Source organism: Salvia miltiorrhiza, chromosome 2, assembly GCF_028751815.1.
Source record: "Salvia miltiorrhiza cultivar Shanhuang (shh) chromosome 2, IMPLAD_Smil_shh, whole genome shotgun sequence".
NCBI classification, from domain to species: domain Eukaryota; kingdom Viridiplantae; phylum Streptophyta; class Magnoliopsida; order Lamiales; family Lamiaceae; genus Salvia; species Salvia miltiorrhiza.
This window is the reverse complement of record NC_080388.1, coordinates 47,302,779-47,320,025: the sequence shown is the minus strand read 5'-3', so window position 1 is coordinate 47,320,025 and position 17,247 is coordinate 47,302,779. Positions and strand designations below refer to the sequence as shown.

Below are 17,247 nucleotides of genomic sequence, written 5' to 3'. Positions count from 1 at the left end.
CTTAAATATGGTCCCCCTAATTGTGACCCAACACCCCACATTGGTGAGTTAACCCTTTGGCTCTTGAATTTTTGTTTTAATTTATATTAAATTTTAGTGTTTGTTTTCAATATTAAAAACATAAATTTCATTTAAATTAAAAATTAATTCTACATTGATTGAAATTGAAAATTACATTACAATAAAATAAAGTTCTAAATTACTTAAATTTTAAAAAGCATAAAAAAACTACTACAATCTATGATAAATTGTTTCGTTTCTTGATATCTTCCACCAACTTCAAGTGGTGAGCCAACTCGTCGGGTTTCATGCCAGAGGTATCCTTAACCATGGTGATGTCGTCGTTGAGGTCGCGTTGGGCTTGGGAGAAGATGCCCATAGCCTTGACCATGTTCTCCACGGCCTCGCATGCTTGAGTTTGTTTGCCGGACGACTCCGCCTTCTTCTTGCCTTTGTCTTTCTGTCGCCTTTTGGCCTTAGGGCCTTGTGGAGATACTTTGCTCGCTAGAGGTGGTCGTATGGCGACCATCTGAGCCCTTGGAACGTTTGGATGAGTGGACATCCTCGCCAATCGTCGCGAATTTGTGACATTTGCGAAGCACATGCCAAGCATGTGGGTACTTGAAAATACCACCGTGCTCGAAAGCGTAAATTAATTTGTTGTGCCTGAGAGGTGATTTGCTCGTCGCTTATGTTGGAGCTCCAATTTGCTTGGCGCTTCTCATAGATGGCTTCCCACAACTTTACGTCCTTTTGCATGCATTGAAAGTGAGACTTTATTTGCCTCACATCGCGTTGGATCGTGCCTTGGGCCGTTGAGCATTGTATTTTTTGAGGATATCGCCCCAATCACTTGCTACTTTTTGGTCGGAGCCTTTGATGGAGTCGCATGTGGCCTCAGCATATAAATGACACACGAGTGTTGTCTCCGTCGGGATGTAGTCGCCTCTTTGTTTGGTAGACGGCAGAATGGATGCTATCTCCTCCACCTCTGGGTCGGTCGTAGCCGCAAATTGGGCGTTCAAATTTATTCCCTTAAGACCCGCCGTTTGAAAGGCATTAGAAGATTGAGAGAATGACGAGAATGCATTGTCGGGAGAATTTGGATTGGCGGGAGAGGAATTTTGGGAGTGATTGCTCCAATATTTAGCCAAACCATCTTCCATGATTTTTGCACAAAAAAAATATGAAATAAAAAAAAAGAAGAATGAGAAGAGGGTGTGAAAGTGAATGGATGATGGACAATTTATAGATGATGAATAACATAGGTAGAAGGAAAAAAAAAAAAAAAAAAGGTAAGAGAGCCGTTCCCATAAATCTGCCATTCTTTCCATTGAAAAAATCGAATTTTTATTTTTATTTTTTATTTTTTAATTCAAAACACATTCTTTTTTGTGACCATGAAATTGCATTTTGAGCCGGGCATGGATGACGAGGCTGGGCTCGAAGATGGACGACGCGGCATTGGGAAGGGCGCGCGCGCCAGGTCTGGGCTGGCGTTCGCGCCCCCCACAATATTTTATATAATTATTATATTTTTTTTAAGCATAAGAGTTGCATATAATAAAAATAAAAATAAAAAATTAATTATAATAAAAATGCTAAAATGCCAAAAAGTAAAATTGAGCAACAAATAGAAAATACATCATTACCAAGAAATTACAAACTAAATTAATAACATAGAAATGTGAAATTAATTACCGACAAACTAATTGTGCTTCAATGAAAATAAATTAAATATGTAAAGAAAAATATAATTTTATAGTTGTATATATAGAAACATAACAAATATGATATCTATTTATAAAAAAATTAAAATTATGAATTTTGATGTACACAAACCAATTGTCTTATCTTTTATCTAAAATACAATTATATTTTATGAGCTCATTTGTATTCAAAGGAGATCATCGGTCAATGCAAGTAAACCACGAAGTTTTTTTTTTTTTTTTTCAGTTTTCTGACATGGACGTCGACCTTAGGAGTAAGTTGTCGGCGTTATTGCATCTATAAGGACCATCAACCGCGCGTATATAATTAAATATGTGTACAAATTGATATACTGTATATAATTGTGGCTAGATTAGCTTAAGCTAGCTAGATGCTAGGTCGGTATGAAGCTAAGGCACAATTTGTCAACGTATAAGCCACTCTTAAATTATTTCTCACAATTTTCACAGAAAGAAGGTTTCATTTGAACCATATGTATATATATATTGTACAGAACTTATAAAGTTACTATATTCACTCTTAAATTAATCAAATTGAAAAATAAATAAAAATTTTACCTTGAATTTAATGCCAACTCAAGTACTCCATTTATCTATCAAAATAATACATATACCAGTAATCTTAATGATTGAATGATTCACTCTTTTTTGTATATATAATACGACTCTAAGAACATCCACATACGAGAGATCCTCAAGGGCTCTTAAATGATCCTCATCATTTCTGAGCACGTTCTACACCAGAGCTCTTAATTTTTTTTTTCATTTTATCTTTATTTTGATATACTTTTTAATTAAATTAAACATTAAATTTAACAACATAAAATTCATTTAAATTAAAATTTAACACTAAATTAATTAAAAATTAAAATGACATTAAAATAAACAAAAGCCTAAATTAATTCAAAAAAAAAAAAAAGCCTACAATACTGAAATTTAAAGTTCATGGCGACGTTTGAGTTCCACAACCTTTTTCATATGAACCTCCAACTCGTCGGGATTCATCTGCGACATATCCTTGCCCACGAGGATGAAGTCGGCGAGGTCCCGTTGGGTTTAGGATGAAATATCTATGACTTTCACCATGTTTTTCATGGTCGCGACAACTCTGCCTTTTTCTTTCATTTTTCTTTGTCTCTCTTCGTTGGCTTTTAGCCTTGGGGCCTCGTTGAGATGCTCAGCTCGCTAGAAGTCGTCGTGTAGCGACCGTCCGATCCCTTCAAACGTTTGGCAGAGTGAACATTCTTGCCGATAGACATGAATTTTTGAGATTCACGGAGCACATGCCCACATGGTGATATTTGAATTAACCCATGATCGAATGCATACAATTGTTCCGCTTGATCAATTATTTTACCATCGCTCATGTCATAGCCCCAATTCGCTCGACATTTGTCATAGATGGCCTCTCACACCTGACGTTCTTTTTGACACGTTGGAAAGGCGAATTGATTTGCTTCACGTTGCGTCAAATGGTATTGAGAGGTCGTTGCTCGTTGTACTTGGTGACGATGCATCCCCAATAAATGAGAGCCTTTTGATCACTCCCTTCACGGCGTTGAACGTAGCCTCGGCCCACAAGGTGCATATGAGATTCGTCTCTATCGACATGATGGGTATCTCTGCCACATTATCGTTCGCCGCAAAATTGATGTTTAAATTTATTCCTTCAAGACCCGCCATAGGTAAGGCGTTTGATTCTTGAAAGAACGGCAAAAAAGCATCGTTGGACGAATTTGGATTGCTCGGAGACGGGGCCAAATTTTGGGGGTGGTTGCTCCACCAATTTCCCCAATTATCCTATATCTTTTTTAGCACAATAAAATGAAAGGAAGATAAATTAAAATATAATGAAGAGGAAGAATAAATTAGTGTGAAATTTGAAGTAGAGGGTTGTAGTATTTATAGAAGAAAAATGCAATTAAAAAAAAAAAAGGAAGAGTGACGTTGCAACGGCTAGAACACAATAATAAAAAAATCAATATTTCCGTCACCCAGATTTTTCAAAAAAAATTTCTGTTATTTTCTTATTGGGCAGTGCATAGAACACGACATTCTCTCTCCTCACTTGAGCCCGGCGTGGAATTGCGCCTCTAAAGATGCTCACCAACTGAACATTTGCATTTCTCAAATTGCCATTTGAAAGTTATAGCATGGAGTCGTGGACTGTTTTGCTGAGATTTAGTCACGTGCTATATGTACGCGATTCGAGATGTCAAAGTAAAAAAATAAAATATTCTCTTCGTTCACAAAAAATAATCTAAAAAATGGACGATACAGGTTTTAATAAAAATAGTTGAATTGTATTATGAGTGGAGAAAAGATTTAACCTAAAATGTATTGTTGATACTCACTCCGTCCCCCAATTTCATGCCCCTTTCAGAATAACACAAGTTTTAATTAAAATGGTTGAGTGTGTTGTGAGTGGAATAAATGTTCTACCTTTATGAGAGTGTTAAATTATTAAAGTGGAGTAAGAGTCCCACTTTTTATGGGGTTGTGTGGAGTATATTATACTAAAAGTAAAACAAAAGGCATAAAATTGAGTGACTGATTAAAATGACAAAAGTGTATGAAACTGGGGGACAGAGGGAGTAATTAATTGTGTTGTGTGTGAAGAAAAAGATCCAGTGTATAATGGGATATTGTTCATAAATGAAAAAATGACTAATTTTTATGAACATCTTAAAATAACAAAAATAAGTGTTTTTTTTTGGACACGTAAAATATATCTTAATGAGTTAAACGAATGACATATTTTCAATCGAATTTTTCATCTGCTAGCCTCATGCGCAAAATGGATATGCACAATATGGCATTTTAGAACAGAGAAAAATATAATTAGTGGACGGAATTTTCCCTTTAGAATATATACCAATTTCCTTTTAATTTTATTAGGGTCTGTTTCCTTTTATAGAAAAGTGTGAAAAATATATACTCCCTCCGTCCACTAATTCAGGACCTAAGGAGCAAAACACGAGTTTTAAGAAAAAGTGTATTTTTATTAGTTAAGTGGAGAAAGGGATCCACATGTTATTAAAGTCAAACCAATTAGAGAATTGATTAAATTTGTTGATTTCTCTCTCCTGTTAAGTAAGGCAGCCGGTTTTCAATAAAGCAAAGGGTCCCACCATAAATTTACAGAATATTAAAGGAAATGCTGACACACAAAAATTAAAAAAGCCCCAAGACCAAATTCATTTCAGTTCACGATAATTTATGGAGGGAATGCCAAAAAAATTTCAGCTCCCTCCAAATTTTTTAGTACAGCACCTATTTAAACACAATTTTTGGATCCTTTACAACACTAATTCAAGCCTAATCAAAACAGAAAATTTACAAGCATGGAGTTCATAAGCAAAAGGAAAATCCTAAATTCTGAAGAGCAAAATAGGTTGGCTCATTGGCTTCTCGCAAATAGCAACAACGGGAGATGCAATGACAGAGCGCAAAAGGAGGCAGCTTCTATGTTTGGAATAGGGCGCCGAACTGTTCGCCGTTTCTGGAGCAAAACAAAAGAGAAAATCCAATCAGGTGCACCTGTTATATTCAGTTCAAGTCGCAAAGGAGTGATACATAAAGATAGGATGCAGGTAGATGTTGAGAAGGTTAAATCACTGTCCATTCTAGAGAGGTCAACCATACGAAAAATGGCTGTCAAGCTAGGAGTTAGCAAGAGCTTACTTGGTAATTGGATCAAACGAAAGGAACTACGACCACATACAAATGCAATCAAACCTCTGTTAACCGATGTGAACAAGATAGCAAGGATGAAGTATTGCTTAAGCAATGTTGTGTATGATGCAACAATGGCAAGGTACAGTTATCAAAGCATGCACAACGTTGTTCATATAGACGAGAAATGGTTCTATATGACCAAGACGTCGGACAGATATTATCTACTCCCTGATGAGACAGATCTATATAGAGCAACAATATCTAAACGTTTCATCACAAAAGTGATGTTTATGTGTGCTGTCGCCAGGCCACAATTTTCAGCAGATGGGCAAGAGTTGTTCGATGGAAAGATTGGGATCTTTCCATTTACTACAGTTGAGCCAACCAAGAGAAAATAAAAAAATAGAGCAAAGGGAGTCTTAGAAGTGAAGCCAATTCAGTCAATAACCAAAGAGATTACCAAAGAATGCATTATCAATCAGGTAATGCTCACATAACATGTTTTATTTCAACTATCAGACCATAAACAATAGGTTCATCATATAGTTAGATTCCTATTTCAGGTTATACCAGCAATCAAAGAGAAATGGCCAAAATCAGCTGGCATTAAGCATATCATCATTCAACAGGATAATGCAAGACCACATTTCAACAAGGATGATCCAGATTTTATTGTTGCTGCCAACAGTGATGGGTTCAAGATAGACCTAGTCTGCCAACCAGCCAACTCCCCTGACCTAAATGTCAATGACTTAGGTTTTTTCAGGGCTATACAATCATTGCAGGATGACAAGATGGCAACAACAGTTGAAGGCTTAGTGCAGAATGTAGTGACTTCTTTCCAAGAGCTTTCATCAGTTACCCTAAACAATGTCTTCTTGACATTGCAAGGGTGTTTAACTGAGATTATGCAAGCTAAAGGAAGCAATGACTACAAGATTCCACACTTAAACAAAGCTAGACTCTTGAGATTGAGAATGCTGCCTGAATGCATACAAGTGGATGAAGAACTACTCAAGGACAGCCTACAACATGTGCTGCAATTTGAAAAGGATGTAGGCACAAGTTATGACATTGGGGCCCTTATGGTTCATTTTGGCTTCAACTAAGGGTTAGTATTGGGCTGTTGGAACTGATTTTGTGGGTATTTACAGTAGAAACAACTCACTAGGGTTGTTTATCATGTAAATATTGGGCTTTAGTCTCAGCCTTTATTTTTGTAAAAATTATGCATCATAGATTGTGTATTAAACCTCCAAGTACTAGGGATTTACTCACCTAGTGGTGGCTTCACATCTAAACCCACATAACACAAATCACAGATTGCAGAAAACCTCCAAGAACTAGAGAATGAAGCCCTAGTGGTGGCTTTCATCTAAACCCTCAGTCAATCATCATCATAGGGCTTTAACATCCAACAATACCAACACATCATAGGGATGCAAGAACAAGAACAAGCACAGATCGCACAAGAACAATCACACCAACACAAACCTCCAAAAACTAGGGATTTACACACCTAGTGGTGGCTTTTAACTGCTCAACCCTCAGGTACAACACATCATAGGGCTGCAAGAACAAGAACAAGCACACATTGCACAAGAACAAGAACACCACCAACACAAACCTCCAAAAACTAGGGATTTACACACCTAGTGGTGGCTTTTAACTGCTCTGCCCTCAGGTACAACACATCATAGGGCTGCAAGAATAAGAACAATCACACCAACACAAACCTCCATAAACTAGGGATTTACAAGCCCTAGTGGTGGCTTTTAACTAGTCTGTCCTCAGCTAAAACACATCATAGGCCTGCAAGAACAAGAACAAGCACAGATCGCACAAGTTACAGTGGAAACAAGAACAAGATCACATATCGCAGAAGAACAAGAGCAGATCGCATATGACAGATCCTCCAAGAACAAGAACACCAACACAAACCTCCAAGAACAAGAACAAGAACAAGAGCAGATCGCATATCACATATCCTCCAAGAACACTTACAAGATCACAGATCGCAGAAGAACAAGAGCAGATCACATATCACAAATCCTCCAAGAACAAGAACAAGAACAAGATTACAGAACAAGAACTAGAGCAGATCGCATATCACAGAACCTCCAAGAACAAGAACACCAACACAAACCTCCAAGAACAAGAACACCAACACAAACCTCCAAGAACAAGAACAAGAGCATATCACAGATAGCACAACAAGAACACTAACACGAACCTCCAAGAACACATACAAGATCACAGATCGCACAACAAGAACACCAACACAAACCTGATTAGAAAACATTTTTTAGGCCCGGAAACATTATCAACATGATGTTGATAAGGGGTTGACTCAACCCATACTTCCAGGACCGCGGGTCAGCGGAGGGAGGCGTCTCTCCACCGTCAACGGCGAGTCCACCAGAGCTCGATTCAGCCTCAGATTCTTGCAGGGCTACTCCGGCGACAACCGCCGTCTGTTCCTCGTCATTGGCGACAGCAACCGGCGTCTCTTCCTCGTCAACAGCGAGATCCACCATCTCTACTCCGTCAACTTCGTTGGAGTCTAGCATGTTTGTTTCTGGTACAAACTCGCTGAAATCAGAGGAGGGTTCATAATCCTCCAACAACACAGAGGGGGTATCGAAAGAAAATGGGTAAGCAGGAGGCGTCGAATGGATGGATGGAGCGTCGAGAGTGAAATCGACACTAGGTGGTGTAGGAATGTGATCCCACTGGGACATTTTCACAGATCGCAGATGGAGAAGGAGGCGGCTAGGGTTTGGGAGAAGGATGAAGCTAAGAACAGTCGAATGGGGAAGAAGTATGAGGCGGCTAGGGTTTGATAAGAATGAGAAATGAGGTGTTTTTGATTAATGTAGTGTACGTGGATTTAATTTGGATAGGTAGGTTAAATGAATTTAGGTGGGTTTAATGGATTTAGGTGGGTTTAATTAGATTAATTAAGTTTTATTGATTAAAGACAACTTGACTTTTTCAATTAAAATATGAATAAATTCTTACCCAAAATAGGTAGGCCTTAAGGTGGTGGACGTCCCAAAAAGGAAAGAAGGCCTTGAATTAGTGGACGGAGGGAGTATATTTTTACTGTATTTTTACTTTTTTTTTCATATTTTCTCCGTCCACAAAAAATACTTCTTTTTGTCATTTTTGGGAACTTTCTATGATGTGGTGGACCTATTTTCATTCACAATAAAATAAATTATCATTATCAACATTATTTTTAAGTGGGACCATTTCTACACTCACAATACACTCAACCATTTTTATTAAATCTCGTGTTATTTACTTGTAAGATTATTTTTTGTGCACAGAGGGAGTATTTTTTAAGATGGATAATTTTTCTAGGGCATAATAGAAAGAAAAAAAAAATGAAACAACCTATTTTCGTTTATTTCCAATTCATGATAATATTATTATGGAATATTGATTAGGGTTGTAAATGAATCGAATCAAGATGAATATTGTGATTTTGTATTTGTATATGAATATGACGAATACACACTTTTCTATGTTTCTAAGGTTGATATGATGTCAATTTTGTAGTGAATTGTGTGTTTGGTGGTTATTTTGAGCTTTAGTTGTTTTTGTTGTCGAGAACTTGTTAGTCCCTTATATTTTGAATAAATTTACAGGAATATTGAAGATGAATTAGGAAACAAAATCTGATAATAGTTAAAGTTCATCTCGATACGAGTTTATGTGAGCAAACAGATCGAAAATCAGATCACGGACGAAAAAGAATTAGCCGAAATAAAATCATTGCACAAAGTTGAAATTTGCACGTGGCCTGGACGCGCGGCCTGGTCCGTAGCCGAATTTAGATAGTTTTTAGCATGCGGTCACGTACCTTTGCTGCCCGAGCCCACGTGTTTGCTCGATGAATGACGGGTTTTGATAGATTTTAGGCATGAATTCGATTTTCACTTGAGTCCATATGGTATCTGACACCCTAGACTATAAATACCCCTGAAAGCTTCAAGAAAACAAGCATAGCCTTTATTTTCTAAAGTTTTGCATTGTGGAGCTTGAATCTCGAGAAGAGAATATATGTGGAGTCAAAGCAAGAGATAGTGAGATTCTGCTATATATTTTTCCTACAGATTTTATTGTTGAATGATTTTATTTTTCATTGTTAGTAGTTTTCATGTATCTATGTAACTAATAATCTTTTATCCTAGGGTTAGTGAGTATACAAATGACGAATTTTTCAACCTATTTTGATTGATTAATCTAGATTTTTTTCCCCTTTTCACGTTCTTAGTTTTATTGTTTGCTTAATTGATTGGCCACCAATTTGCATGAGTTATTGCATTGATGCATGCATGTTCTTAATTTTGCATGATTTATTGGGATATGGTTATTAATGCTTGAATAAGAACATGGAACATGCTTTTCAATATTAGCTGGAATGACTTGAGATTAGTGCAAGGACTTATAGTCTTATGATCTGTTGGGAGTTGTATTCCTAAGTGTGATTTAATGACAATAGTCTTGCATGTAATCTTCGGTTTATTCGCGACAGGAGTGGGTTTAAACTTTTCTCGTGATTGTCTTAGGAATCATTGAGTTCGAGAATGATTGATTGATCAGAATTTATTTGATTTCCTAAATCTGTTGAAACAGAAGCTCTAGGATATCTTTCTCTCTATCCAAACTCTTGTTTCTTTACAATGTTTATTTATTTTATGTCCAGCTTTAAATCAACTCCATTTTTTCCTTAACCTAGATAGATAATTATGGTTTAGGATAGTAAGTTGAGTTGGATTTTGGACTCAACATCAAATCTAAACTAATTAAGTCTATAACAGACCTACTGAGGAAATTGAACGGGGAGAATGAGCCGTGGACAGAAGGTGCACACGATGAACTTGAAGAACACTTAAGAGAACTAAGTGAAATATATTCAAATTGACAGCCTTTCGGTTTGTTTAGATTGCATGAATTGGATTACAACTAAAATTACATGTTATTTATAGAATTCACAAAGTAAGGATAAAATAGAAATTTCAATTTTGCCAACAGAGGGGCATTTTGGTTTTCTCGGGTCTGCACTTCCTTTCGTTGAGGGGCATTTGTGTCATTTTTAGACCTTCACGCACTGGATGTGGGTGATGACATGGCATGTCACTGTTGTACAAGAAAATTTCCAACGGCTCCCCGGATTGAGTTTTCGAGAAGTGCAAATCACCATCTGCCACATGTCCGTGCCATGACAGGATGTTTTATCGTCTTGCAATTTTTGGGTTCAGATATGCATTTCTTTCAATTCCCTTCTTTACTTTTTTTTCTTTAAATCTGCAAGTCAACGCTCCTATTTCTTCAAGATCAGATATGCACCATTGCATTCTCCAATTCTTATCATATTATCATATTTCAGGTTTTGCACTTCTCTTCAGAGCTTATGATCAGATATGCACCTAAAATCACCCTCATCTAGCAACCCTCCCAAGTCTGGTGGAGATACAGTACATATGTCTATCAGACTAAAGAAATTGTGGTGTTTTTTAATTTTATGTGTGCAGATCTATCGCATTTTTTGCCGCTATTGTCACTAACTAACACATCCTGTCATAACCTGTCGTCTTTGTCACTTAGGCTGACATGTATAGGTGTCACTTTTTCTATGTCCAAGGTCAACCTTTCAAGTGCCTATTCAATCTTAGCCCTTGATCTCCCTCGTGCATTTGTCACCTTTTTGTTAGAACCGTCGATCTAAAAACTATTTCACTTCCTAACTTTACACAGAACCCTAAACCATACCTATATGTTAATTACCTCCACCCCTCCCTGTGTACAGTTTTTTCCTCACTTTCTTCTCCATTTGTTTCTACCATTGTTTTTCCACGAATTACACAGAGAGCAAACCTCCAACATCAGTAATTGTTTTTAATTTTGCTAAGTTATATCTAGCCTTGCCTCGATTGCTTGATCGCAATCCCTTCCTCATTCTCAACCATTTTGACATGGAAATTACCGAACTTCATAGCTTCTTCGGGAAAATGTATCTCCTCGTTTTAGCCTATTTACAGTTCCCTTGTTTTATCGTAGGCTTAGGTATTCAGGTAAGGTTTGAGCGGTAGGTTTTCCATAGGTTTTTTGTCCTCTTAGTCATTCCATGTTCCCTTATCCTTTTATACCTCATCATGAGCTCGAGCATGAGTCTAAGTTCGCCAGATGTAGATAAGAATGTTCAGCAGACAGTTTTGAAAGCTAAAGACTATATGGACTTTCTTAATTTATTTCTCACCTTAAAGTTAGAGAGAGATAAGGGACCTTAGGAAAGTTGTGTGTTGTGATGCCTTTATAGAGCTTCAGTTGCCAGTTCACAATAGTGAGGACTGAGAGTATCTTAGAGACCCCTAAAAATGCTCTTCCCGATATTATCTCATTGTGGAAACAACACATTGAGGCAGGTCTGCGACTTCCTTCGCATAGCTTTGTCAGATTTATCACTAATCTTTTCAAGATATCATTATTCCAGATTAGTAGTATTTCACATCCTCTATCACTTTCACAGTGTGACTGACACAACACGTTTATTTAATCATATCTGAGCTCTAAAAAAAACCAATAGCTTTTGTAGTTTCTCTTATAAGCCTCGACATGTTATCAAGTTTTTGGGTAAAACTCCTCCTATTGACAAACACTTCAAAGGTTATCATCATATTTGCACCCAAAATCACCCTCATCAATAGTAGTTCATTATAATGTTTCAGTATTTGTAGAACATGACATTACTTGTTATTATATATACTCAATTACACTTGTACACTTACGGCGTGTCTGATTATGAGTTTCTGGTTTCTACTAGGTAGTGCATGAACACACATTGTTGGTGGCAACGTTTAGAACATTTTCATCCCGAGATTGAAACTTCATGTCGTAGTAACAACAATCAGTATATAAAGAGAAAGTTAGACTTCATGGCAACCCAAGAGAAAGTTCATGTACTGAATAGCCAACTGCAACAGTTGTTTGATGCTCAAGCCAACTTAGAAACTAAAAAACTAACCTTCGATTAATGACGTTTTCAATTCTAAATTCCACTACATAAAGCCTCTGAGGATCAATGCTAAGAACTTTGAGTTGGAATCGATGTTGATCTCGACAACAACACCAGTATGGTGCAGCCTAGTAGAGGACCCAAATGCGCATCTAGCACGGTTTTTGGAAATCTGTAGCACTGTCAAGATGAATGGAGTTCCCGATGATGGCATCTGAATTCATCTATTTCCATTCTCTATACAAGACAACGCAAAAGCTTGGTATCACACCTTGTAATTAGGATAAAATCCATCACGTGGGAGGATCTGACACTTAAATTTCTACTCAAATTTCATCCTACCGGTCTCTTTCTTAAACCTCAAGATGAAAATACTTCAGTTTCAATAATTTAATAGAGAAACATTGTCTGAAACTTGGGAGCAGTACAAGGAGAAGCTTAGGAAGTGCCCAAATCATGATTTTTATGAGGGAACACAGGTAGTTATGTTCTAGAATGCCTGTAAAGAGAGAACGAGGATATTCATGGACACAACAACGTGGGGATCCCTACTTAAAAAAGAAAGTGCGGAAGCTTTGGAGATTATTGATGGCATGACTACTACAGACTATCAATGGCTAGCCGAGAAGGTTTTGTTGAAGAAAGTTACTGCTACCATGAGTTATGCTCCAATTGCTATGTTGGCAACTCAAATCGTTGAATTAACTACAAAGATTGATGCTTTGGCACAAGTGAAGATTGAACAAGTGTGGAAGAGCCACAGAGGATGCAAATTTTGTCAACAACAGAAATTTTAACAATTACCAACATGGACAGTAAGGTCATGGATTCCAAAGACGCAACCAAGGAGGTTTTCAAAGAGAACATCAGTATCATAAATACACGTATTCCGCCTCACCTAAATTTGTCTTATGAAAATCTCTAGATTTGAAGCCTCAACTCGGATTTTCAATGACAAATGAAATCATTAATGAGGAGAAGAAATCGAATTTTGAGGACTTGCTTATGAAGTTTATCTCCAAAAATGATGAACAGATGGAAAAGATCGAACCATCCACTTTAACCTTGGGCAGTGTTTATCTTATTCCTTAATTTTTTTATGATAATTTTGCAACATATTCCATAGTATTTTATGATAAATTTGCAATATAAAGAACACATCCTTATATTAATTGGCTCGAAAAATTGTACTCCCTCCATCCCGCGAAGCTTGATCAGTATTCCTTTTCGGGTTGTCCCATGTAACTTGATCACTTTCCTTATATGACAAAACTTTATCCCTTTATTCACATTTTCACATTTTCATCTCCAACACTTAACACACTAAATACTAATTCTTTAAAATCCATATTGAAAAGAAAGTGATCAAGCTTCGCGGGACGGAGGGAGTACTTTCTTTTAACCATCTCCATAAAAGAAAATAAAAAAGAATTTCTCTAGTAAATTTCAAGCTTAATTATATAATGTCTATAACACCCCTCTATTTTCATTTTCTTTATCATACGTATCTACTTTTGCAACTGAAAAGAATATATGAACATAAATATGAAAAAAAAAAAAAAAAAGTGCTAGCGATTTCATCCTACAAAATGAAAGTCTTTGTATGTACACCAATCAATGACTTCATAACTGAGACGAAATTCTTTATTGATAATTATTTCTCATTCCCCTTTGGGACTCTCATCAATGGCTTCACTACTTTTACCCATTATGTTTTCGATCTTCTCTTCCACTTCTTGAAACTGCAATTGTCAAATACAGACCATCATTACCCCATAAATTATAGTAAAAAATAATGCGTTAATTAATTAGGTTTATATATGCACCATTATACACATAATCCAATTCGAGGTTGAAAACCAAACAATTGACTGAGTCGTTCGATACAACAGGGCATCTTTTGACTGACTTATCTTGTAGATTAATTATTCTAACCACTGGCGTACGTAGCCACATTGCACATGCGTGTTAACTAAATCAAATCTATTTCGTATTCTAATACCTAATTACTAAGCTCTTTAATATAATTAATGATTATTTAGAATTGTAGTATTACCTTGTCAATCGCATCTCCGACAGTATGAGCATCTCGAGCTGTAGCTTCAGCCGCATCCTCCAGCACCTCCAACACTTTCTTCAGTTTCCGACCTTCCGGCAAGTCGTCGGAGATCTCCTCCGCCACCTTGTCGACTATCTCCGCCGCTTTCTCTACAACCTCCACTATTCCTTCGAGCGTTTCCACCGCCGTATCGACATCATCTACAAAAATGATTTATAATGAAAACCCTAAACAATTAGTGAATGTGTGATATTGAAACTTACTTTTGAGTTGGAGAAAAGGCCCCCATGTGCTGCTCGTAGACGGTACAATAATTGAAACCACTAATCCAAGAATCCACTTCCTACACAAATATTAAAGATCTCCATCAAATTCAAGTATATTTGATATATGGTGTAATTAAGAATTAGGTAGAATTCGTGAAGAATACTTACCAGTATGAAGATGGAGGTAATGGAGCACTTGGTTGAACACCACCACCACTATTTACAGACAAATTTCTGGGGAAAACATGTGATGCAAATGATGATACAAGATAATCTAATCACTCAAATTTATCAAGAATCTAAATAGAGATTTATTGTACCTTTTGTGTGTGTTAGACATCTGCATTCTTGTGTAGTTGTTAAGATACCGATAACCGGAGTTCTGAGATATGCCATGATGCCTGAGCTGTGATATATTCGACGCCGGATATTGAGAAGAAAATCTTGAAATCAATTTGATGAATCTTGTCGCAGACGACATAATCAAACTAGTGTTTTTCTTGTTGAATGTAGAGATGAAAAGAAGGAATTAATGTCTGTGTATGAATAAACCAGTATGCTAATGGAGGGATGTGTTGATGAAAATGGCAAGAAATAGTTACCGAGAAGGAAATGCGTGCACTGTATATACAAATAAACGTAGGAATATGAGTTTCCAAGAAATGCTGGTTAATTGGTAAACGCGCTTAATATTGTTGAAGGGAATAATAATAAAGAAGAAGAGGTAATTAATTTGTTGAAAATTTCTTTTTTTCTACCTTCTGTGAGGATTTGACTTCTCACCGTTAATTTATTTATTTTCTGTAGAAAATATAGGACAACGAATTAATAATATCATATCAGTCTGCTTTCTTCTTCCTCCTTGAATATTTCATATTCATTTATGTCATTAAACATTATCTCTTACTCGGGTTATCTTTTCTGGTACGGAAACTCGAGAATAACGTCCAAATCTGTAATTGGGTGAAATGCACCATAGGACTATTCAATCAGTATTATCTGTTTTATTTTTTGACGAATATTATCTGCTTTCTCAGCAGTTACTTGCAATAATATAATTTGGACTTTGTCTACTAGTAACTTTTAAAAAAATTGTCCAAGCTGGCCAGCTTCTCTCGCACCAATCCCATGTGTTTTTTATGGCCAAATTAATATTAATATTATATCACATAGTATATAGGTGTGTGCTAATGTTGCATGTTCGATTTAGTGGTAGTTAGGCAGCGTTATTAAGTCACAACTACCGTTCAAATGAAATTTTATCCACATTAATTCAGCTTATTTCATATAACTGTTGGCTAATTGAAAATTTTAATTATATTTTTTTTTCTTAAGAATTAGATTAATTTAACTCGAACTTATAAACTTTAAGTTTAATAGAAAATTAATTTAACTACCCTTTATAATTAATGCTCAAACTACCCTTTATAATTAATGCTCAAAGAATGTTTAATCCATATAGCATGTGGTGAGATGTGATTTAACAGTCAATGTGAGTACGTGTGCAAATACAGTAACACAGCATGTAATGTAATAGATAATGTTACACACGAAAACACCAAAAATGATAACCCAGCTCGGTTAAACAACCTACATTGGGGGCTTCGCCCAGGGAAAATTATCCACTATATATGAAGTTAGATATACAAGGACTTATACAATAAGACACCCTCTTACTTATCCTATACATTCAGGGCCTCTTTGAGGGCGGGCGAGCATGGGCGACCGCCCAGGGCCCATGGGGCCCAAAATTTTTTATATCCTATTATATATACTATATTATTATAGGCCCTTTTTTTTTGTTATCTGCCAAAAAAAAAAAAAATTTAAGGCCCTAAAAATTTACATTCCATATAAATTTTGTAGCCCAAAAAATTATATTCCCAAGTACTATCTTTTAATGTGATATGCGAAAATAAATTACCTAGTGGCCCAAGTATCTTTTAATTAAAGCAAAATTAGCGTAATTGCGTCTTTAATTCTGCCGCTGCAACGATTCGTCTCTCCCGCAGTCATAGCGATTCTTCATCTTCTTCTCCAGAATCCAGCCGTTCTCTCAAAAATCTTTTCCCAATAATTTTTGAACCGTTAGAATCATGAAGATAAATAGGAGAAATTATAGATTGTATTATCCTACAGTTTTATCTTGTTCTTCAGATTTCAATCTTCAATTCCTTGCCCAAAGTAATCGCTTTGGCTTTGCAATCTCAGACTCAGTTACCTAAATTCTGAAATTCGTTGGTCCAAAATTGTAAGATTCTTTTGAAGAATCGAAGAACTCAGAAGTCAGGAAATACAAGAAAATCTTAGAGGCTTCTGAGAATCTGAATTCTGATCTGTTGAAATTCGTTGGTCCAAAATTCCAACTTTCGGTTAGTCTCTTTTTAACCTTTCTTTTGTTTTATTGTTTATTGTTTTGTAAATGCATGTATTTGTTTTATTATTTATCCAACTATCGGTTAATGCTTGTAACTTGTTTATCCAATTCCA

General features: G+C 36.3%; 2 protein-coding genes across 2 annotated transcripts; one reads left to right on the top strand and one right to left on the bottom strand.

Moving 5' to 3' along the window:
* Positions 1–5,074: 5,074 nt before the first annotated feature.
* On the top strand, positions 5,075–6,517 carry LOC131009627 (uncharacterized). Its single transcript, XM_057937040.1, has 3 exons — positions 5,075–5,547; positions 5,716–5,782; positions 5,972–6,517. The coding sequence occupies exons 1-3, from the start codon at positions 5,075–5,077 to the stop codon at positions 6,515–6,517; spliced, it is 1,086 nt and encodes a 361-aa protein (XP_057793023.1).
* A 7,336-nt stretch (positions 6,518–13,853) lies between these two features.
* On the bottom strand, positions 13,854–15,596 carry LOC131011772 (uncharacterized). The gene is made up of 5 exons (XM_057939612.1): positions 15,078–15,596; positions 14,926–14,991; positions 14,755–14,834; positions 14,489–14,691; positions 13,854–14,174 (listed from the first exon to the last, which is right to left on the bottom strand). The coding sequence occupies exons 1-5, from the start codon at positions 15,236–15,238 to the stop codon at positions 14,094–14,096; spliced, it is 591 nt and encodes a 196-aa protein (XP_057795595.1). The 5' UTR covers positions 15,239–15,596; the 3' UTR covers positions 13,854–14,093.
* Positions 15,597–17,247: the final 1,651 nt, after the last annotated feature.